Source organism: Plasmodium falciparum (genome assembly GCF_000002765.6).
Source record: "Plasmodium falciparum 3D7 genome assembly, chromosome: 14".
NCBI classification, from domain to species: Eukaryota; Apicomplexa; class Aconoidasida; order Haemosporida; family Plasmodiidae; genus Plasmodium; species Plasmodium falciparum.
In genome coordinates, this window is record NC_037283.1 from 2313591 (window position 1) to 2339223 (window position 25633).

The following is a 25633-nucleotide window of genomic DNA, read 5'->3' on the forward strand; positions in this document are numbered from 1 at the left end:
TTTTTTTTTTTCAAAGGCGTTCATATATATTTTAATCGTAAGTGTACTCTTTTAAGTATATGTAATTTATAATTTATAATATATATTATATATATATTATTAAATATATTTTTATTTAATTATGTATTAAATATTCCTTTACATGTAAATATATATTTTCTTCTGTTATATATGTATAAGTTTAATTAAATAAATATGAAAAAAAAAAAAAAAAAAAAAAAATATATTTTTTCTTTTTTTTATGTTATTCATTAATGGTTCCATACGTTTTGTGAATAAATAAATGTATACATATATATATATATATATATATGTATATTGATTTTTTCTTATTATGCTTATATTTATTTACCTTTATTTTTATTTTTATTTTTTTTTTTTATATTTTGATTAGAGATTGATTCATCCTGTATTCAATATAAAATAATAATAGAGAAATAATTTTCTTACTTAAATATAAATATAACTATGTGTATATAATAAATATACATATAAATTTTATTTTATCTTTAAAAAATATTAAAGAGATTTACTTTAAAAATAAAACTTTTTCTTAAAATAATATATAAAGAATTTATATATTTATATGTGTATACAAATTTTTTCTTTTCGATGATCTTTTTTTTTAACCTATTACATATAAATAAATAAATATTAATATATATATATATATATATATATATATATATTTATATATATATATATGTATGTGTTGATTATTTCTCATATGCTTACGTATTTTCTTCTTTTATTTTATATTATTTTTTATATTGAAAAAGATTTTACACCATGGATAATAATAAAATGTTTTTAAGAAGATCATCACGTTTGAGCCATAATTTTGATGAAAATAATAGGAACCGTGAATTGATAGAAAAAAGAGAGGGTGGTAATATGGTAAAGAAACAGATTACACATGAGAGAAGGAAAAGTATTTATAAGGATAAAGATGAAAGTTTATTAAGTACTGATGAAAATAGTTCAACATATGATAGTGATTATACAGTAAGTGTTAATGATGATGATTCATCTGTAGGTAACAAAAGAAAATATAATAAAGAAAATGAAAATAATAAAAACAATAATAATAATAATAATAACAGACATAATCGTAGAAATAAAAATAAACATAATAATAATAATAATAATAATAGTAGTGGTGATAATTCGAATGCTATTACTCCTTTTTATGATGGAGATAAAAATAAAGATAATGAATGTATCGAAAATGTTAGAACTAGAAAAAATAACAACTATGAAAAGAATAATTTAAAAAATAATAGTTATATTGATATTCTTAATGAAGATATAGACGATGAAGATTTTGATATATTTAAAAGAAGTAAGATGGATAGAAGTAAAAGGATATCAACCTCTTATAAAAATACTCAGTATAATGATATAAATTTAAGAAAAAGGAAAAGTGTTTATGTAGAATCTAGCAACAGTGAAGATTCTAATAAAAGTGATGATGATGATGAAGAATATATTAACGAAGAGAGCTCACGAAATAATAAAAAGAAAAAGTTAAAACAAACATATAGTAGTAGTACATTTAAAAATAAAAAGAATTTTGTTAATAAGAAAGTTTATAAAAATTTCGAAGATTTTAATTTATATGAAAATATAAAAAAGAATCCAAAAAATTTACATGATATAATTGAAGAAATATATTATAGTTTATTTAATAAAGATACCAATGAAAAAGTTAAAATATCTACCTTTTTTCTTAATTTTTTAGCTGAATGTTCAGGTAATGAGACTTTAACATGGACGGTTGATATTATAGATTATATAGATAAACAAATATATTTATATGAAGATATACCAAATAATAATCAATTACAAAATGTTATAATAGGTAATACAATAAATAATACTACACTTAGTGACATTATGACACCATCTACTGTTAGGTCTAGTAATAAAATCACAAACATGGATGAAATTATAAGAGATGAAAATAATTTTGAAAAAGTATGTACTTTTAAATGTGAAAAGTTAGAACAATATTTAAGTACCGATTTAAATACAGATGTTTTGATAAAAATAAAAAATGAAAACAATAAATCATATAAAGCATTTGCTAACTTTTTTGCTGATTTTTCATTCCATTTTGATGAAAATTATATATATGATATTTTATATATATGTATATGGATCTTTTCATTAAGTGTAAGTAAATATAGAAAAATACGTTTCACCTCCTCTTTGGCTAGTCTATCTATACTTTTAGGATTATGTAAAAAAATACGTTACATAAATAATCATGAAAGGCAATCAAGGAAGCAACTAATGGCAGAATATACAAGAGAAAGGAAAAATATAAACAATTTAACAGGTGCAGGAAGGAAAAGAAATAGTAGCACAACAATAACAAGAACAAGTAATACTATTCATAATAATAATAATAAGAATAATAGTAATAATAGCACTTTAGATATTATTAATGATGATCGGTCTTTAAATATTGAGGATCTTATTAATTATAAAAATAAGAAGGATACCGAATTATACAATATTGTAGAAAGAAATTTAATTATTAGTCAATTAATCGATAATATAAATGAAGATAGGAAAAATTTGACCATATTAAATAATTTCCTTTTATGTACATACAATATATTATATAAAAATAAAATTAAAGATATATTTATAGATATTAGAATAATAACATTAGAATATTTTTATCTATATTTAGATGTATTAACTTTATATTTTACTAACAGAAAATTTACTAAGTTATTAATATGGATTTTATATGATAAGGATAATAAAATAAAAATATGCTGCTTGAAGATATTAATATATTTATGTAATTATTATAATAATAGTAATAAGAAAATTTTTAAAATCGTGGAATTATTATATATGTCCAAAAAGAAATTATTAAATTTAATATTTGATAGTGATTATAATGTAAGAATAAAAACATTCGAATTAATTTTAGAAATGAATAAAATGAAATTAAATAGAACAGAATTTTTACATTTTAAAAAAACCTTAAAAAACAAAAAAAATTCAGCTCATAATAAGAAGGATGATCCACATATAAATGACAATACATCTTCTTCAGAATATGAAGAGGACACTGATGTAAATAGTACTGAATCAGAAAAGATACAGAATAAGAAATCTATAGTATTATATAATCATAATAAAAGGAATAAAAAGAATATAGGAAACAAACAAAATCATGATGGTAAAGAGGATGATATTTATGTGATATCTGATAACATGTGTATACTATCAACAAAAGAAAAAAAAATAGTTAGTAATTTGATATGGTTCAATAATAATAATAAAATATCACAGATGATTACATCTTTAATATATGAGTCTCAAATTAAGAATAAAATTAAAAATTATGAAAAAAGAAAACATAATTATTTTGATGTTGAACATAATGATACTAATAGTGAAATAGTTAAATATAATATAATTTATCTGACAAAATATTTAAATAAAAATATACCTACTGTTAAAAATTTTGTACACTATTTTGATTATATGAAGAATTATAATGAAAATCTAAAGTTGTATACAGTTATTGATAAATTTATATCAGGTATTAGAGAAAAGTTAGATTGTATTAATAATATTGATATTATTATCGAGTTGTTATGTGAGGATGATATATCTTTATCATATATTGGTAAAAAGAAAGGAAGCGATAAAACAAATGATAAGGAAAAGGACATGGGGGAGGATGAGAATAATGTACAATTATCACAAAGGTTTAATAATAATGATAATAATGTGATAGATGGTGAACGTGTGATAGATGGTGAACATGTGATAGATGGTGAACGTGTAACAGAAAATAATACAGAAACTAGAAAACATTCCACATATTTATCACACGATTGTGATAAAAATAATTCTGATAAAAGTCGTGATTTAAGAAAGTGCCTACTTTATATATGTGAATCGTCTTATCGAAATTTACAAAATGATATTAACGAAATGGAAAAGAATAAAAATAGAAAAGGTACTAGTGCTTCCACAAATAGTAACAATATAAATAATATTAATAATAATGTTAATATTAATGGTGTGTTGCTATCAGACAAAAATACAGCTCATTCCAAACTTAATAATGATACAAATAAAATAAAAAAAATGATTATATATACATTTTATATTATTAAGAATAGTAAACAATTAATAAAATTACATCAAACAAATCAAGAACACTTATTATTAGTTTTTAAAATTTTAAAAATAGCTTTATATGAATGTAAACATATATATAAACATGAAGAAAAAAATAACATCTATAATTTTTCAAGTACCATTATGGAATATTTTAAAAATGATATTGAGAGTAATATGAATTATTTCTTTAATAATATTTATATATATTTAAAAGAAACATATGAATATTTATTTTATTTATTAAAAAATTATAAGTTGCCTTATTACTCATCCAAATATACTATGAATATAATTTCAATTTTTTTGTCATTAAATGATTCATTAAAAGGTTCCAACAAATTGTCAAGTGATTTATTTTTTGATTTGTATTATACATATTTTAATAATTTCCTGGAAAATTTCTTATATTATCAAAAGAATTATAATATGGAAGTTGATAGAAATGAAGAAGATAATAAAGGAGAAGATGAAAGTGATACGCATGATGAACATGGTGAAGATAATGTATATCTTTTGAATAAGAAAAGAAAAATAATTCTTATTTCAGAAAATTTAGTAAATAAGGATAAAAATATTATCGAAGCAATCGAAGAAGAAATCATATTAAATCTAACTAATTTAATTCATATATATACATTAGGATTTAATTATATAAACAATGATTTATCTAATTATAAAGATATAAAAAATGATATATTAAAAAAAAAAAAAAACATAGAGAAAAGTATTAAAATGTTATGTGAACAAGATTATTTTAGTATTAAGGTTAAAGAAAAATGTCAATCTTTTTTTTTCAAAGATAATATTATTAATTTGAATGAATTTTTAGAAGAAAATTTATTAACATCTTATTATGATGAAAATGATATTGAAAGTTATACTCATGAAAATAATATACAAAGTGATCAATATAGTGAAGATGTGGAAATGTCTTATGATGATAATGATGAAGATATAAATTATATTGGAAAAAAAAAAAATAAAAATAACAAACAAAAGGATAAAAATAAACATAATAATATAAATAATATAAATAAAAGAAAAACCATGAATATACAAGATATATTACATTTAAATGATAATATGACAAAAAATAATAAAAATTCTAGTTATATTCAAAGTGAAGAAGAAAATTTTCAATATGAACAAAATTTACATAACTTATATTATTCATCTGATGCTTGTATACATGCAAATGTAATTATACACCTATGTCTATATATCATAAAAGCTAAGGTTAACTCTATTTATTATTATGATGAAGATGTAGTTCTTCATACACCTTCCTCGAGATTGTTATTATTATGTATTGATCAAATTTATATAATATATGAAAATTATATATATCATCTTTGTAAAAAAAGATATTTCTTCAACTTTCTATATAACATATTCTTACATAAATATAAAAATGATAAGATAGATGGAAAAAAAAATGAATGGGAAAAAAAAAATGAAGGTGAAAAAAAAAATAGAAATAATCAACACAATCTAAATGACAACGAATCTAATTTAGAAAATAATATTCAAAATAATAATATAAAAATAGAAATAAATGAAAATGATAAGTCAGAGAAAAATAATAATATTGATGATAATAAAAATAAGAATAATAAAGAAAATGATAGTAATAATATAAATTTAGAAGATTTAAAAAAATTACATAATTTAAATAATAAGAAAATAGACGCACTAAAAAATATCTTTATAGAATTAAATTATATATATGCAAATATTTCAACTCTTAGAAAAGATATAAATCATGTACTTATCTTTTTAATTAGATCTTGTAATAATACTATTTTAAGATATGGTACATTTTTAAATTTAATGAATATAGCTCAGTTAGAAAATATACTTTTATATTCTATTGAAGATTTAAATAAATATAAGACTTTAGAATTATTTTTAAATAAAATTAAAAACAATGATGAAATAGGATCATGTATGGATATACATATAAAGGAGGATATGGAAAATTATTTAGATAAGGATGAAGAGATTAATAAATACAAAAATGTGTCCAGATATATATATAAAGATGATAATATTCTTTTTAATTTTGTTACAGAATTATTTAAATATGTGGAAAATATGAATAATAATAATTATAATTTTGTTAATTCATTTTTATCTATAGATATTAGTGTATTTTTTCCTATTAATACATATACATATATTGCAGATATGTGTAAAATATATAATAAAGATGTGTTAAGTAAAAATGAAAAAATTTTAGAAATGCAATATATGCATATGACTTTAATCATAGCTCAATTTATTTTGAATTGTAACAATATCAATATATTTAATAGTTGTTTAGGTGTATTATTATTAATTCATTTAAATGTAAAGAATAAAGGCTTATCTTCTATAGCTCTTAATTTTCATAATAAATTAAAAAAATATAATATTGATGTATTTTATGAAGTATTATTATGTGCATTAATTGGATTGTATACTGCTTATATTAATAATGCTCTAGAAGAGAAAGATCTTTTATTGTTTAGTGCATCCATAGCTAGCCGTTTAGGAGTAAAAATCGTAGAAAAACAAAAATTGCCTTTATGTAAATTTATACATTCATGTGTAAGTTGTGCATTAAATTTAAAAAATCAAAATTCGTTCTTAAAATATATATTGCCATATGCCCAAAAATTGAGTCTTTCTGAATATCAGCTAAATTATTTAAAAAAGCAAATTTTAAACTTAATCGATTCTTATAACGTAGCTAACCAATCTCACATAAAATATGAAAATAGTATATTTGAGCATATGATGCTTATTATATGTAAAAAAAGAAAATTGAATGATGAATTTAAGGACATCAATTATGAAAATAGCTATATGAATTTGAATGAAAGTATACATATGAACATTAGCAAAAATATTATCAACCGAAATAGACAATCTGAAGCATCTACTATTATTAAAACAAGAAAGAGTGTATTACAAATGAATAGGAATAAAGACAATGACCAAGTTGATAAAATGAATGATGATGAAAATAAAGACGAAGATAATGATGGTAACAATAATAATGATAGCTATAATAATGATATACAAAATGACGATTTATCAGATGAAAACAATAATATAGACAAGAAAAAATCCTCGAATGATGAAGATAATATTAATTCTGAGAGTGATATCAATGAAAATAATTATGTAAATCAGAATATGCGTCATTATAGAATTAAGAAAGAATTAATACATCATGAAAATGAGCATGCAGAAAAAGAACAAACCAACAATATACATAAAGCTAAAGATAAGTATAAAAGAATTAATAAGCAAAATTATGGAAATGAAAAGAATAATAGTAATAATAATGAGATATATTCCGAGTTGGATGAAAAGTCACATTCAAACTCTACATTAAGTGATCTTGTTAGTTTAAATGATGAAGATAATAATAATAATAATAATGACAAAGGAAAATCTCATTATGATATGAATTCTAGCCCTAAACCTGTAAGATCAAAAAAATATAATAATATGCATGTCATTCCCAAATATAATTCAGAACTAAATATGAATGATACTGATAATAAATCAATGGATATAAATTCGAAACATTCCGTGGATATATCTCTAAACAGTTCATTAGGTAATATTAGTTATAAAGATGATGATAATATGTCTCTTATATCAGATGTAAAAGGAAAGAATAAATATTTCACACAAAATGCGGATGATTCAAATTCTGATATAGTACCTGGAATGTCACCTATTAAGAAAAATGATGGAAAGAGAAGTGAATTATCAACACCTATATCGTACGCCGATGATTTAATGAACTTTTAAAAAAAATAAAAAAAAAAAAAAATAAATGGTAATATAATTAATACTTTTTATTATTAAATGTTGCATGTTATATACATATATATATATAAATATTTTTTATTTTTTTTTTTTTTTTTTTTTTTTTTTTTTACAATATGGTATTATATTTCCTAGTAATTTTTTTCGCACTGCTTTATTATTTCATTATAATTATAACAAAAAAAAAATTATATCTCAAATATTGTATTAGTTAAATAATTGATAAAAAAAATAAAATAATGCACATATTGCAATAAAAAACACTAAAAAAAAAAAAAAAAAAAATATAAATAAATAAATAAATATATATATATATATATATATATATATATTTATTTATATATAATTAAGAAAAAAATAATTGACATAAAAGTACATTTTAGTAAGGTCTAATTTCGTGGTATTTATACGTCTTTGATCTTCTTCTGGGTGTTCGTCCATGTTTTCCTCCTCCTCCTCTGCCCCTACCTTTTCTGTAACTATCCAAAAAGTGATGATCAGTATAAGCCCTATCAAATGACTTTGCTTCTTTTAATTTATCAATGAAGGCTTTTTTTAGGATATTATTTTTATTAAACCACAAATTTAAAGCATTAATTTCTGTGTTTAAAGCAAATGGTTGTCTTTGTGGGTGTAGGTTTTTTTCATTAGGTAAATAATATGGAGAATATTTGGCTGATTCATTTTTTTGATATAATTCGGATAAGCGTTTTTTTCTTAAATGTTGATAAATAGAATAAAAGTAATCATTTTGTTGAAATTGATTCATAAATATTTTCCAAGGTAATGAAAAAGATCTAATATTTGGATGTGACATATAAAAATACATTACATTTCTTAATTTTTCTCCTAAATTAGATCGAAGTTCTTCTGGAGGAGTTCTCAAAATATAATTATCAAATCCACCAGCATCATCCATTGCATGTAATGCACTAGTTGTTAATCTAACATTTGGGATTATTGTATTTAATTCATTACTTACAATATGTTTTTTAAAAACATTAGGTTTTAATTTAATTCTTGTTTTTTTTAATGAATATGATACTTTTGTATAATAATTATAATCTTCATCGTGATATAACCCAGTTTGTGAAGCGGCAGATGGTACTCTACCATATGCTTTCACAGGTATTGGATGAATTATTTGTTTTTTTTTAAAACCTTTTTTATGACTTTTACCTAGTCTTCTTAAATATTTACCAAACAAATTCAAGTTTTTCGGCATCTTTAATTCTTTTTTTTTGTAAAAGAATATAACAAAAATAAAATAAATAAATGAATAAATAAATAAATAAATAAAGGAATAAATAAATAAATAAATAAATGAATAAATAAATAAAGGAATAAATGAATAAATAATTAAAAAAATATATACAATATTTTATAAAATAAATAAAAAAAAAAAAAAAAAGGAATAATGATGCCGAAGAACTTGAAGATTCTTTTATATTTTATATTCCATTTTTATGTAATTTTCTTTAGTCATTTAATAAATTATTATATTATTTTTTTTAATTGGTGATGAGGAAGTATATAAAAATGGGGATGTGTAAGGAGCAAAAATTATTATTTATATAATATATATATATATATATATATATATATAATTTTATTTGTCCACACAAAACCTTTTTATAGATTTATTATTTATTATTTATTATTTTTTTATTTATTTTCACATAACGTTTTTTTAAATGTTAAAAAAAAAAAAAAAATTTTAATATATACATATATTAATATATATATATATTTTATATTACTTATTTTTGCCTATATAATTATTGATGCATATTAGAACTTATGTAATATTTATATGAAAAAGTATACTATTATTATAATCGTTCTTGTATAAAAGGTTGAACATATATAAAACAATAGTAAATAGATTATTTGGAAAAAAAAAATAAAAAGAAAAGAAAAAAAAAAAAAATGGAAAAATATTATAATTATAAAAAAAAAAAAAAATTATAATAAAAAATAAATAAATATGATAATTATTAGAAAAAAAAAAAAAAAAAAAAAAAAAAAAAAACATCACAGTAATAATAATAATAATAATATTTGGAAAAGATCATTTGTGTATTTCTTTATTTCTTTTTTTATTTCTTTCATTATATCTTTATATTAATTATTTTTTTATTATTTTTATTTTTTATTTTTTTTTTTTTATTTTTTTTTATTTTTTTTTTTTTTCTGGTTTACTTTCTATTATTCCATGTAGATGTTAAGGAAAAATATTTGGCTAATATATCATATGTCTTATTAACTACATAATATTCTGGAAAAAATTGCATTTGTAAAAGTTTGATATCTCCTTGTACCTCTTTAAACATAAATACATATGGATTTTCCCATAGGGATAAATCTCTGGTTTCATCATCCCCTTTATCTAATATATTTTCTAAACCTCTAAGAATACTTTTACATAATTTGACACTTCCGTTATTCATTGGATCTGATTCACTAACCAATTCTAACATATCTGCTATAAGTTGCATGCATATATTTTGTCCCAACCTATTAGTAGTTGCTGTGCATGAAATAATATAACCTACTTGTTTTTGGTTAGCTTTGGATAAGCAAGCACAGACAGCATATGCAGCTTCAATTTTTGTGTTGAAATCATTATCTGTTTGAAAGATGTCAACTAATAGTGGGAAAACATCATTTTTGATTAGTAGTTCTACTTCTGATGCCGTTTCACAACCTATATTTCCTAAAGCATTACAAGCTCTAGCTCTTGCACCTGGTTTGATTTTTGTATTATTAAGAATTTTTTTCAATGCTTTTATTACATTACATGATATAAGGATACATATTTGTTGGTGATTGGCTGCATAGGCAATTTTTGATATGATAGACAATGCTTCAAAAGCTAGATCTGGATTTGAAGATTCACATAATATAACAGCATTGTGCAATATATCTGTTTTTAATAAAACATCAATACCGATTTGATTTTCACAAATAGTTATACAAGTTGAACTAGTTAAGAATAATACCTTTTCTTCATTCATTTTGATACATGTAGATAAATAATTTGTAATAACTTCTAATTCTCTTAAGAAAGATTTTTCATATATTTGACAAGTAGATACATAAAACATTTTTAAGCCATACACTACCAAAGTATAACAAACACGTACACCGTTTAAATTAGGTACATTTTCAATAGCTTTTAATAAAATATCTACTATTCCTTTATTATCTATTAAATCATTTTTTAATTTAGAAATATCATATATCATTATAGTTCTTAATAAGGATATTATAAGTTGTACTATTAATGGAGTGTATACTTTTTCACATGATTTTTGACATATATTTTTTAACATATATACAGAACATGTATATAATTCATCAACTACATCTTGTTTTATTTTTTCGGTAGACCCACTACAACATCCAAAAATAATTATTAATAAAGTTAAGGCTTCTACAATAATTTCATCATTATGAAAAATATAATTATATAATAAAGCTTTAATTATATTAATTATATTCATTTCGAAAATATCACTTAAATTTATATCTATAACACTTTCTCTTGTTAAACATTTATCTAGTAATTCGAAATATTCATCTACATTTGAAATGCTTTTATAATTTGTAAAAATCATAGAGTTTAGCATCTTTAAATTAATTTGATCATTTGTTGAATAATTATTTAATATACTACTATTATTCATATTATTCATATTATTCATATTATTATTATTATATGTATTCGAGAAAAATGTGTTATAATTATTATTATTACTATTATTATTATTATTCATCATATTATTTGGATCATTATTATTATTATTAATCATATTATTATTACCATCCGTATTATATATATCATTTTCATTTTTATCTTGTGTATTTAACATAACACAACCTCTATTTAATAAATTCTTTTTATAATCATTATTATTTTTATATTTATAATGTAACGAAGCATATACTAATCTGAGTCCTTTTATTTTTTCATCAATTTTTGTACTTTCCAATAAATTACTTACATTCTTTATTATATTAGTACTTATAGAAAATGAATTTTCCATCTGATTAACTAAGATATCTATAGACGCATCATTTTTATTCATACTATTAAATCCTTGGTCATTTTGTCCTTCACCATTATTTAAAAATGACGTACAATTTACACTATTCAAATTCTTATTTAAGTTCATATTATTATTATTATTATTATTTAAAAAATAAGACATATTTATAGATGATGAATTATTGAAGTTTGGATTATCCATTTTTTAAACATATTATGTGTATTACATAGTTATGCAGATGCCTCTACGTAATAATTAATGTTGTACCCACCAAAAAAATTAAATAAAATAAAATAAATATAAATATATAAGTATAGAAATATATAAATATAAAAATATAAAAATATAAAGATTATAATATAAAATTATAAGGAATATATAAACAAAAAGGCAATATAAGGCAAAGAAAAGATAAGAAAAAAATGAAAAAATTATATATACATAAAAATAATATATATCAAAATCAGTTCCAATTATATATTTATAACAATTATAAAAAAAAAAAAAAAAAAAAATTCACATATATATATATATATATATATATATAATATTACCTCATATATTTAAATTAATAAATATATACATACATATACACTTTACATACATTTGATTAATGTATATGGGTCTCTAACTGGTGTACTATTTACATATTATACATAAGGTCTATATATTACTGAACTATTATAATATAAAGGAATTCACAAATAAATAAATTAATAAGTAAATAAATATATATTATATAAAATATATATATATATATATATATATATATTCATATATGAGCACTGGACGTTTAAAGGTATTTCATCCCATTATAGTTAATGAAAATATTTGTTTCCTTTTATATTATTTTTTTTTCTCATTTTTATATATGTATATATATATTTTTTTTTCATACATTTTTTATATACACAATAAATTAAAACTTTACGATATTATACTATACGTTATACATTAATATAAATAATATATATATAAATATATATAATGTGAAAAGAATATATGGAAAAACGTAAAATGTATGTAATGAAAAGTTTACATTTTCTTATATTAATTCAACTCTGATTTATTCTTTCATATTTATATATTATAAAAATACATCATATTTTCACATATCATTATATAAAATATATACAATTATATATATATATATATATATTTAAATATTTAACAGAATATTTTTTAAAAACATAATAAAATAAATATTAAAGAAAAAATCGATTGTATCACATTTATTTACACTGAAAATATAAACAAAACAAAAATAAAGTAAAAGATAAAATTATGAAAAAAAATATATATATATATAATATATATTATATATAAAATAAAATAATATTTATGAAAATGAAAAAAAGAAAAAAAGGAACTACTAAATTTTTTACATAATGTATGAAAAATACATAAACCATAATAAAAATATATATTATATAATTATATATAATAAAATAAATAATACTTTAAGAAAGAAAAAAATTATAGTAATAAAATAAATTAAATTAAGGATTACATTTATACATAATATATATTATGTATATATATATATATATATATATATATATGTATATGATATTATTACTTTTTACTGGAATAATAAAAAAATATATATGTAATATATATATAATGAGTTTAAATAGAAATATATGTAATCAAATATATATATATTTATATATATATATTATAATTAATATTTGTATATTCCTAAATATATATTAAATATAAATTATATATATATATTATATATATATATTATATGTATGTATAATTATTCCTGTTACGGTTTAAAATTTTATAAAAAAAAAAAAAATTATACATATATGTAATAAAATAATTTACTTAATGTACATATATATATATATATATTATATATTTTAAAAAAAGAAAAAATGATAAAAAATAAATTATATAACTCAATATAAATATAAAATATAAAAACGTTTTTAAATAATAATTATCATATTATGCTTTTGCGAAAAAAGGGATACATTTAAAAAAAGGGAAAAAAAGAAACTCAATTTTTTTTTTTTTTTAATGTGTTTTTTGATTTTACATATATATATTATATATATTATATATATATTATTTGTTTTTTATGTTCATTTATAAGATTATTGTTTGATATATATATATTATATAAAGACAACATATATATATATATATATATATATATATATATATAACACTATTTTAGACGTCTTAAAATGTATTGATTTATTTTTATATGTTTTACTGGAAATTAATATATTATAAATTTATATTTATACTATTTTATTAATCATATGTGCTTATTATTCTTCCTTATTTCTGTATTAAAACAAAAAAAAAAAAAAAAATATATTCCTACTTTTTATAAATGCTTAAAATAAAAAAAGAAATAAGAATAAATAATATATCAATATATATATATATATAAAATATATAACGAATTTCTTGTAAAATTCAAGTTCAGAAATATAAGAATTATAATAAATTGGAATATATTTAATATAAAAAAAAAAAAAAAAAAAAAAAAAATCAGTGTTATATATTATGAGATTATATATAGAAAGGTACCATATTAAAATAAATATATACGCAACAATTACTTTTTTGAGCATATAAGTAGAATGTGAAAATATAAGCATTTCAGTTATATGTTTTATTAAATCTATAATTATATATTTATGTTATTTATAATTTTTTATGTGTATGTAATATTTAAAAAAATTGGTGGTTTCATATTTTTCTGATCATTTTTTAATTTTATATAGTATAAAATTATGAATTTCTTTAAACCTATTTAATACTATGAATTTTTTATATTTTTCTGAATATAATTATATGTCTAGTCATTGTTGAAATGAAATATATATTTTTTTAAATTCAAATATATGAACTATATATATTTATATATATATATATATATGTGGAACATAATATTTTAAAAAGCAAATGAAATTATTTATCTAATTTTTTTTATTAATTAACTTGTTCCAATATATTAATGTGTTTTTAGAATAATATATTAACTTCTATATATTAATTTTATATATTTAACACATTCTATAAATCTAATAAAAATAAAAATAAAAATAAAAATATTCATTAATTTATTTTGTCCTAAAGGCAATGTAGAAAATGTTCCTTGTTAATAGGTATAAATAGAATAATTAATACATATATAAATTATATGATATATATGGTTGTTTAGAAATATATCAATTTATATATAAAATATGAGTAGTACATATTTTCTCATCTTATTCTTAAAATATTTCTTTCAAATAATATTTGTATGATCATAAAGTACTAATTTACATTCAGCAGTTTTTGCAACGTTATGTAATTATTATGATTCGCATTAAAATATTGAAAAGGAGAAAACAAAATTGTTTTATACATATATTTATAAATATATAAATATATATATATATATATATATATATATATATATACAATTTATATTCCTACAAATTAGATTTCCTATGACAGTAAAAACAGTGAGATATTTAAAAATTTTAAATTAAAGGACAGTATTAATTTTTGCCAATAGCAGTTATATGAATAAAAGAAAAATATAAAAATTAAAGATTAAAAATGAGGATAATAAAAAGAAAAAAAAAAAAAAAAAAAAAAAAAAAAACATGAAAAATTCACAATATGCACATTATATGTATATAAAATTAAAAAAAAAATATATATATAAACATATATTTGACAATAATAAAAAAAAAAAACGGATTAATTCTTTTATGTTTATCTATTTTTCTTTTTTAGTAACATATAAGTGTGTGTACGTACTTCGTATAATATGTAATATGTATATATATATATCTATATGTAATTAATAAAAATGAATTAAAAAGAAAATGTTTTTTTTAATTATACACATTTTTGTATGGTGAAATCATCATAATACATTTTTCATTTAATTTTAACATTAAGCATTTTAAAGCACATTCAAATATATATATATATATATATATAAATAAAATATGAAAAACGTTTAATTAAAAATATAATTAATTATTATGAAGATTTAAATTATACAAATAAGTAGGAATATATATAACAACATTGATAATATTTGATTAAGAATATAATTAATTTCTTACTTACAATGGTATTATGCAAATATGTATACATAAATATATATATATATATATTTATATATAATAATTTTTATTACTCACAACAGTACTTCGAATAAAAATTCCTACACTCATTTTTCTGTATGTTACATATTTGTGACTCAACATTTTTTCTTTTTATTATATTCGATTTGTTCCCTATATATATTTTTATATTGTTCTTGTATATGTAAAAATTTATAACCATATTGGTCCTCCTCTGGTTGATGTAAATTTGGTAGCAATAACATTAGCAAAAACTAAAGATGTAATTGCTGATAATTTAATTAAAATGTTTAAAGATGGACCCGAAGTATCTTTTAATGGATCTCCTACAGTATCACCAATAACTGAGTTTTTGTGAGCATTTGATCCCTTGCAATGTTCTTTTCCTAAAGCACCTGATTCAATATATTTTTTTGCGTTATCCCATGCTCCTCCAGAATTGGTTGATGAAAAAGCTAGTTGAATACCTGATAAAATAATACCTATTAATAAACCAGCTGTTGCGTATTTTCCCATAAGCATACCAATTATTAGTGGTGAGAAAACAGAGATTAGTCCTGGTACAATCATTTGTCTTAATGAAGCATCAGTTGATATTTTAATACATTTTTCATAATCTGGTTTTTGTTTACCCTCTAAAATTAAAGGAAATTGTTCTAAGCATTCATTTAATACACTATTAGCTGCTATAGCTACTGATTTCATAGTTAGGGCAGAAAATAAGTATGGTAACATAGCACCAATAAGTAAGCCTATAATAACCCATGAATTTAATATATTTACATGTCGTAAATTAGCGCTACTTGCATATGCACCAAATAAAGCAAAGGCAACTAAGGCTGCAGAACCAATAGCAAAACCTTTTCCTATGGCTGCTGTTGTATTTCCTGCAGCATCAAGTATATCTGTTCTTTCTCTTACTTCTGATGGGAGACCAGCCATTTCTGCAATACCACCAGCATTGTCTGATATTGGTCCATAAGCATCAATTGTTAAGCAAATACATAAGGTACTTAACATACCTACAGCAGCTAATGCTATACCATATATATCACATAATCCGTATGATATACCGAGTGTTGCACTTAAACAAATGATTGGAATAAAAGTACTTTTATATCCTAATGATAAACCATAAATGATACCTGTGGCAGCTGAAACTTTTTGTGTGTGTGCTATTTCTTGTACTGGACTAAAAGAATAGGAAGTATAAAATTCAGTAGTGAATCCAATTATTAATCCAGACCATAAACCAACTAAGGCTGGTACAATAATTTTCCATCTATGTATATCTTTTAAATAATTGTATTTTACTAAACTTGGGAAACATACATATCCAATAGCGAGAATAGCTAGTGATTGTAATACAGTTGATAATAATAATAAATATTTCAATGATTTTTCTACATCTTTTTTGTCATTAATTTTAACAGAATATGTGATAATATAAAATGTTATCATACTGCAAATAACACTGAAACTGACAAATAATAATGGGAACAAAATACAATGAAAGGCATTACCAGGGGATCCCTCACCAATTGAAATAACTGATGAACCAATAACTAATGCTGCACATAAACTTTCAGCTAAAGAGCCAAATAAATCAGCACCCATACCAGCCATATCTCCAACATTATCACCTACATTATCTGCAATACATGCTGGATTTCTAATATCATCTTCTGGGATACCATATTCATTTTTACCTGATAAGTCAGCACCTACATCAGCAGCTTTGGTATAAATACCCCCACCTACTCTTGAAAATAAAGCAATAGATGAACCACCTAAACCAAAACCAGCTATAATTTTATATATTTGATTATCTGGTATTGTGTTTTTAAATACATACGTTTTATAAACAAAAATTAATAAACCTAAGGCAATAATACCAAAAGAAACTAATGAAAAACCCATAACGGTTCCTGCATTGAGGGTTACTTGGAAACCTTTATCTAAGCTTTTCCATGTTTCGTTTGTTGTTCTTACATTAGCATAAACAGCAATCTTCATACCAATATATCCACATAATATGGAAGTTAAACAACCAAGAACGAAACTAACAGCAGTAAAACTATTAACAAAAAATCCTAATAATATTGAAAATACTATAATAAAAACAGCTAAATATTGAAATTCTTTTTTTAAAAATGCATTAGCTCCAACAGCAATATAAGATGCTATCTCTTTCATTTTCTCTACTGGATTATCGCCATCTTCTAATTTTTCTACCTTATCTTCTGGTCCTTTAATATTTATATTACTTACCCATATACATTCTATTATCGAAAAAATTAATCCAATAGTAGGAGGGAGAAATAAAAACACATAAAAAAGATCCATTTATGGATATAAATATATATATATATATATATATGAAGAAAAAAAAAAAAAAAAAAAAATATAATATATAAATATATTTATATTTACCTTGTAATAAATAAATGAATAAATAAATAAATATATTTATATAATTATATAATTTTTTACAACATCTCAAAAAAAATATAATATATATATTAAAAATATAAAATTATACTTTTTATACGGAGTTGTTGAACTAGTACACTCAAAAAATAAAATAAAATAAAAACAAACAATAAATAAAATATGAAATATAAACGAAAATATAAATGGAAAAAATATATAAATATATAAAAATAAATAAATAAATATATATATAAATATATATATATTAATTATTTATTATTTTTTAAAAATTCAGAATTACTTAAAAACTTACATAAATATTTGTAAATATTATCATTTCCATAACGGACTACTATAATATATAATATTATATATATTAAAAAAAAAATTATTTTAATTTTTTTTTTAAAACTATATTAATTTTATATTAATAAATACAAAAATAAATATATAGAAATTTACATTTAAAAATATATATAAAATAAATTAAAAATAATATAATTAAAATTTTAAAATAAAAAAAAAAAAAATAAAAATAAAATAAATCTATATGATATTTATAATATAATACAGTATATATATATATATATATATATAAAATAAAAATAGTTATATGAAAAAAAAAAAAGAAAAAAAAAAAAAAGTTATGCATATCTAGATACTCATAATATTATATATATAAAATAAATATTAAATATAAAAATTAAACCTTTTATTTCAATTAAATATATTTAAATACATACATATATATATATATAATATATATATAAATTTATAATATATATTTTTTATATAATGAATTTAAAGTAATAAAAAAATTATATTATATATATATATATATATATTGGTTCTATTATATATATTTTTTTTTTTTTATTTTATGTAAATATAAAAAAATTATAGTATATATTATATATATAATACATATATAAAATTAGAAAGCCTTAAAAAAATAAAAAATAAAAAATAAAGTTGTTATTATATATATATTTTATATTTATAATTCATAAAACTATATATATATTAATATATAAATAATATAATAATATTTTGTACATATCCTATGTATGAGAAACATATGGTAGTGTACTGTAAATTTATTCTTTTTAAATGCACAAAAAAAAAAAATAAAATATAAACCCATAATTATTGTATATGCGTACAAATTAAAAAATACCGGGATATTTTTAAAAAAATAATGCATATAAATGAAAGTATAAAAAAAAAAAAAAAATAAGATGCCATATTATTTATAAAATAATGTATATTCCTTTAAATAAATATTATATATATAATACCACAATATTAATAATATCATTATTACATTTATATATATATAATTTATATTATTTGATGTGGTAATGGTTCTATAAGAAGTTCAAGGTATATATAAAATAAATTAATAAAAAGTGTACATAATATACATATATAATATATATATATAATATATTAAAGCCGAATAAAAAAAAATAATAATAAATAAAATTAAGGGGATTTCTTATATATGTAAAATATACAAATAAAATTATAATTATTCCTATTTTCTATTAATATGCCAAGAAATGTATAAAATAAAATATCACGCATGTTCAACAAATTTACATTTTTTTCATTATCATTTTATCTTTAGAATATATTCTATACATATGTAAAATAATATTATCTGTATTTATAGATATTTTGAAACTTTATATATTTTTATGAATTATTATTATAACAAAATTATAGAAAATAGAAAATACAAGATTATATATATATAATATAATAAATCAGAAAGTAAACCTTTATATTATATATTACAACAAATTTTATATTATAATATAATACATAATTATATGTATTTATTTTATTTTAATTTTTTTTTATTTTTTTGGGAAAAATATTATAATTTAAAATAAAAATGGATATTTTTATTATGAATCCTACTTAAAAAGAAAGAACATAATATTGTAAATTATATATCAAGACCTAAAAATTATTTAGAAATAAATTAATATATTTATTATGAAACTTTTTTTTTTTAATGTAAAGGTGTTTCAAAAGATTATTACAAGTATATATATATATATATATAATATATATTTTTATAAAAGTTAAAATAATTAAAATAAAAAAAAATAAGTAAATAATAAAAATTTTATATATGTATTCTGTAATAGAACCGATTTTATTTTAAGTCTGACTTTATATTTTATTTTTTTCCCTTTTTCCATTTGTGAAAATATATATTTTTTTTTTTTTTAGTAAACAAATAAATATCATATTTTATACTTTTACACAATATTGTTTGTGTTATATTTTAAATTTATATAATTCATCTATTAATAGAAAGGAAAAAAATATATTAACACATATTTAAAATAATTTAAAAGATTGGAATATAAATATATATATATATATATATATATATATATATATATATATATATAATATAATAAATAAATATAAAAAGTAACGTTTATGATTTTTTTTTTTTTATATATTTTGATTTTTTATTATATAAAATAAATTATTTTTTTATTAATATAATAAAAGTTTCTTTATATATATGACCAAAACAAATTAAGATATAAAATAAGGCAATACTATTCTTAAAATAAATCAAAAACATAAATGTTATGTCAATATGCAACTCTCTATGGTGGATTTTTAATTTTTCATTTGAGAAAAAATTATATATTAACTCCAATATTTAGAAGTATGTATAAAAATATATTATACATATGAGTATATAAGTGTTTAAAAATATTGTATAAATGTTAATGTATGGAAATAATGATGTACTATAATATATATATTAATCTTTTAAAGAATATATAGAATTAAAATATTTATATTTAAATATGTTGTTAAAATAATAATAGTTGAATTAAATCTATTTTTAAGTTATATATATATATATATGTAAAAGATGATTATATATATATATTTTTTTTAATAACTTAGGTAACAAGATGTCCAAGAATATATCAAAAGAAGCAGTAAAATATAAAATATAAAATATAATAATATAATAATAATAATAAATTAACATACATACATAGATCTATATATATATATATATATATATCTTACTGTTATTTTTATTTTTTTTTTTTTTCTTTGACAGTTAAAAAATGTTGTGGAATCACTTCCTAGTTATATAAAGAAAAAAAATGAAAGTTTTCTAATCACCTTGCGCGTTAAACCGAATGCAAAAAAAACGTCTATATGTAAATAATAATATAAAAGAAAAATTTTCATATTTCATCAATTTAAGATAAACATATATTCATATATATATATATATATATATATTTATATGTGTTTATTTTTTTTTTATAGATTTTAATCAGGACAAAGAAGTTTTAAATATAAATATACAAGAACAGCCGGTCAACAATCAATCGAATGTAGCTATTATAGGCTACTTCTCTGATATATGTAAATTGAAATATTAAATATAGAATAAGAAAAAGAATAAAGCATATGTTTACATATTTCCCCATTCGTTTTATTATTTTATTATTTTATTATTTTATTCTTTTTTTATTTTTTTTCAGTAAATTTGAAAAAAAGAGATATATCAATAGTATCAGGATTGAAATCAAGGGACAAGGTAAAAAAAAAGAAATGAAAAAATGAAAAATAATTAATATATTTAATATATAAATTTTAATACTTAGTCATTAACACATTCCAATATTAAATCGAATTAATATATAAACATATTTTTCCACATAGGTTTTAATGGTTTCAAATATATCTTTAGATGATTTAAATAACAAAATTGAAGAAAATGTTGAGTGATTAATTTTTTTTTGTCATGATATTTTAAAATGTATATATAAGTACAGTTATATATATATATATATATATATATATATATGTGTGTATGCATAAATTATTTTAGAATAAATTTTTTACATTAAAAAACTATTTAAATAAATATATATGTATATATTTTAGTTCAAAATATATAGCATATTTTAGTTTTTTTTTTTTTTCTTAATTTTAAAATAAATATATTATTAACATAAAATAAAATAAAAAAAAAATTTTTTTTATATGAGATCCAAAAAAAAATATCAAAAAAAAAAAAAAAAAAAATATACCAACACATACAAAAAATGGAATATATTATAAAAATATATTATATGTACGTATAACAATGTATGAACAAAATATTTAAATGTTTGGTAATGTAAGATGTTATATATAAATATATTTATATATATATATATATATATATATTTTTCTTTATGTTATATAGAAATTTAAAAAAAAAGGGATCCTTTGATATATTTTTCTATTTTAAGGGTATTATTAATTTATTATGAGTTACATTATATGTTATAAATAATTTTTTTTTTTTTTTTTCTTGTTTTAAAAAATATATACTACGACTCTTATTATATATACATATATACATAAAATATAATCCAATTTATACACATTATTAATAATTAAAAATTAATAATTAATAAATTGTGTGCTCATTTATTGGTAATTCTTTTTTTTGCATTTGACACTGGGGTCTCTTGAATTTTGGGGATTTCTTCCTTATCTTTTTTTTTATTCTTACTTGCATCATCTACAGTATTGGATTTGTCTGTAATTTCTTGATATTTTATCATTAATTTAAATTCTCTTTTGCATATGGAACAAGCTAATATGGCAAGTATACATGCAGGTACCAAATAAAGAAGAGCTGGTTGAGGATGTTCAAAATAAAAGAGCATACAATATGTAACAACTAAACCTAATTCGTAAAATATTATAATGGTATAAAAATAATATTTCTTGAAAGATTCATGTATAGATATATCATTAAACATTTTCTTTAAGTTTCCTTTATGTATGTTATTCTTAAATAAATAATAATCAAAACGTAAACATAAAGACATCAATATTCCTGGTATAATAATATCTCCTAAACCAAGCATACTGTAATGTACTGGATCACTCGAAACTGGGAATAACAATTTTACTGGAGCTTCAAAAGACTACAAACATAAAATAAATAAATAAATAAATAAATAAATAATTAAATAATTAAATACATATATATATATATATATATATATATATATATACTTTTATACATATTAATTGTTCTTGTTATAATCTTTTGAATTTACCTTAGCTACTGTAACCATAACATCGTTTCCAAAAACCCAGAAAATATCATATACAAACAAACCAGACTGTAAAATGAAAATTTATATAATACATAAATATATACATATATACATATATATGAATTAATAATCAATTTTCCAAAAACAAATATATATTCTCCCATATTTTTGTATATTCTTTTTTTCTTACTAATAATAAGAATCCTATTAAAAAGTTGCTAAGAATTACCAAAGATATGGCCTAACAAAAGAATTAAATAAAATATTAAATTTAATCATATAATTAAAAATATATATATATATATATATATATATATATATATATATATATACATATGTGTATATACCAATTTCTCATATTTTTTTAAATTACTTGAAAACAAAAAGAAACTGCCAAAACGTTATGTGTAATGAAGTCTTTATAAAATATCCAACGCAATCCTATAGCAAAGCTGAGTATTAAGCAAACTATTTCTCCTTTATTAGTATTGAATACAATAGGTTCTACAAGAAAGAAGAAAAATGAAAAAAATGATAAAATAAATCAAGTAAAATATAAATATATATATTAATGTGAAGAAAAAGGAATGTTCTATGTATTTATAAGGAGTTTATTTTTCTTGTAAATACCTTTATATATAAAATTTGGTAATTTGAATGTTTTGACATATTCATCTTTTTTAAAAAAATTTGGAAAAACAGGTTCCTACAAATTAATAATATATATATATATATATATATATATATATAATATTATAATATTTATATAATAATATATTTTTGTGGACATAACAGAATAAATGTATCCACCTCATGGAGACTATTATATATACTACCCTAATTAATCACTTTCTCTTTTTATGAAATAAAAATTGTAACTTTTGATAAACGTACAATATGCAATTAACTACAATTGTACGTTTTATATATTATAAGTAAATATAAAATATACCAAACCCATATACATATATATATATATATATATATATACATTGTTATTTATTTATATATATTTTTTTTTTTGTACCAAGATTGTTGTAAATACACCCTGTAAGGAAAATACACCCGCCAAGGTTAGGTAAAGAGTCAATAATAAATTCACATAAAACGGATCTAAGAACTTATATGCGAAATATCTAAAAGAAAAATAATATATATATATATATATATATTTATATTAATATGTTCTTTCTTATATATTTAATTTTTTTTTTTTTTTTTTTTTCTTCTATTTTATATTACAAAGTAAGCAAAGCTGCAGATCCAATTACTGGAAACATCATAGCATCATAGGCTGTTATGTTGTCTGACTTTTTGGTTTTATCATCAATCTGTAGAATAAAAGATATATATATATATATATATAGTTTTATAATTATATAATAATTTAATATTATATATAGTAATATTATTCTTTGTTGTTTTATATTTTTAAGATTTTCTTGACATAAATAATTATTTCATATTTTCTTTTTTTTTATTTTCTTACTTCTAATTGTTTCAAACTATCATGACTTCCAATATATATTGTAATGAATGTGTACAAAAACATTTGAGCCATCAAAGGGATTACAACAAACTTAGACAATATTATAGTAAGAACTAAAAAATTAAATGAAAAAAAAAAAAAAAAAATATGTGTTATAGTATAATAATATTTATATATCATATATTTCAGCAAATAAATGTATTATATATAAATATTTCAATGTCAATAAATATATATATATATATTAATAAATTTTTTTTTTATTTTTTCATTTTACCTATAATAACATAACAGGAATAATAAAATATGGAATTACCCATATTTTCATTCTTCATTTTCTTATTTTTTCCAATTAATTTTAATAAATTCATAGATTTAAAAAAAAAAAAAATTTTTTTTTTTTTTTTTTACTTTTCCCTTAATTATATTAATATATAAATT

General features: G+C 18.6%; 6 protein-coding genes across 6 annotated transcripts; 2 read left to right on the forward strand and 4 right to left on the reverse strand.

Moving 5' to 3' along the window:
- Positions 1-789: 789 nt before the first annotated feature.
- On the forward strand, positions 790-7965 carry PF3D7_1456500 (conserved Plasmodium protein, unknown function; the record flags this gene model as incomplete). The annotated part of the gene is made up of 1 exon (XM_001348676.1): positions 790-7965. The coding sequence occupies one exon, from the start codon at positions 790-792 to the stop codon at positions 7963-7965; it is 7176 nt and encodes a 2391-aa protein (XP_001348712.1).
- A 397-nt stretch (positions 7966-8362) lies between these two features.
- On the reverse strand, positions 8363-9208 carry PF3D7_1456600 (mitochondrial ribosomal protein L28 precursor, putative; the record flags this gene model as incomplete). Its single annotated transcript, XM_001348677.1, has 1 exon — positions 8363-9208. The coding sequence occupies one exon, from the start codon at positions 9206-9208 to the stop codon at positions 8363-8365; it is 846 nt and encodes a 281-aa protein (XP_001348713.1).
- Positions 9209-10181: 973 nt separating this feature from the next.
- Positions 10182-12236, reverse strand: PF3D7_1456700 (conserved Plasmodium protein, unknown function; the record flags this gene model as incomplete). The annotated part of the gene is made up of 1 exon (XM_001348678.1): positions 10182-12236. The coding sequence occupies one exon, from the start codon at positions 12234-12236 to the stop codon at positions 10182-10184; it is 2055 nt and encodes a 684-aa protein (XP_001348714.1).
- Positions 12237-16342: 4106 nt separating this feature from the next.
- PF3D7_1456800 (V-type H(+)-translocating pyrophosphatase, putative) lies at positions 16343-18496 on the reverse strand (the record flags this gene model as incomplete). Its single annotated transcript, XM_001348679.1, has 1 exon — positions 16343-18496. One exon carries the CDS (start codon positions 18494-18496, stop codon positions 16343-16345), a length of 2154 nt encoding a protein of 717 aa, XP_001348715.1.
- A 2700-nt stretch (positions 18497-21196) lies between these two features.
- PF3D7_1456900 (conserved protein, unknown function) lies at positions 21197-22372 on the forward strand (the record flags this gene model as incomplete). The annotated part of the gene is made up of 6 exons (XM_001348680.2): positions 21197-21281; positions 21530-21564; positions 21693-21795; positions 21908-22006; positions 22126-22181; positions 22307-22372. 6 exons carry the CDS (start codon positions 21197-21199, stop codon positions 22370-22372), a joined length of 444 nt encoding a protein of 147 aa, XP_001348716.2.
- Positions 22373-23058: 686 nt separating this feature from the next.
- PF3D7_1457000 (signal peptide peptidase) lies at positions 23059-25563 on the reverse strand (the record flags this gene model as incomplete). The annotated part of the gene is made up of 9 exons (XM_001348681.2): positions 23059-23568; positions 23704-23769; positions 23894-23944; positions 24077-24207; positions 24334-24409; positions 24731-24839; positions 24946-25034; positions 25193-25305; positions 25470-25563. The coding sequence occupies 9 exons, from the start codon at positions 25561-25563 to the stop codon at positions 23059-23061; spliced, it is 1239 nt and encodes a 412-aa protein (XP_001348717.2).
- Between the last annotated feature and the right edge of the window lie 70 nt (positions 25564-25633).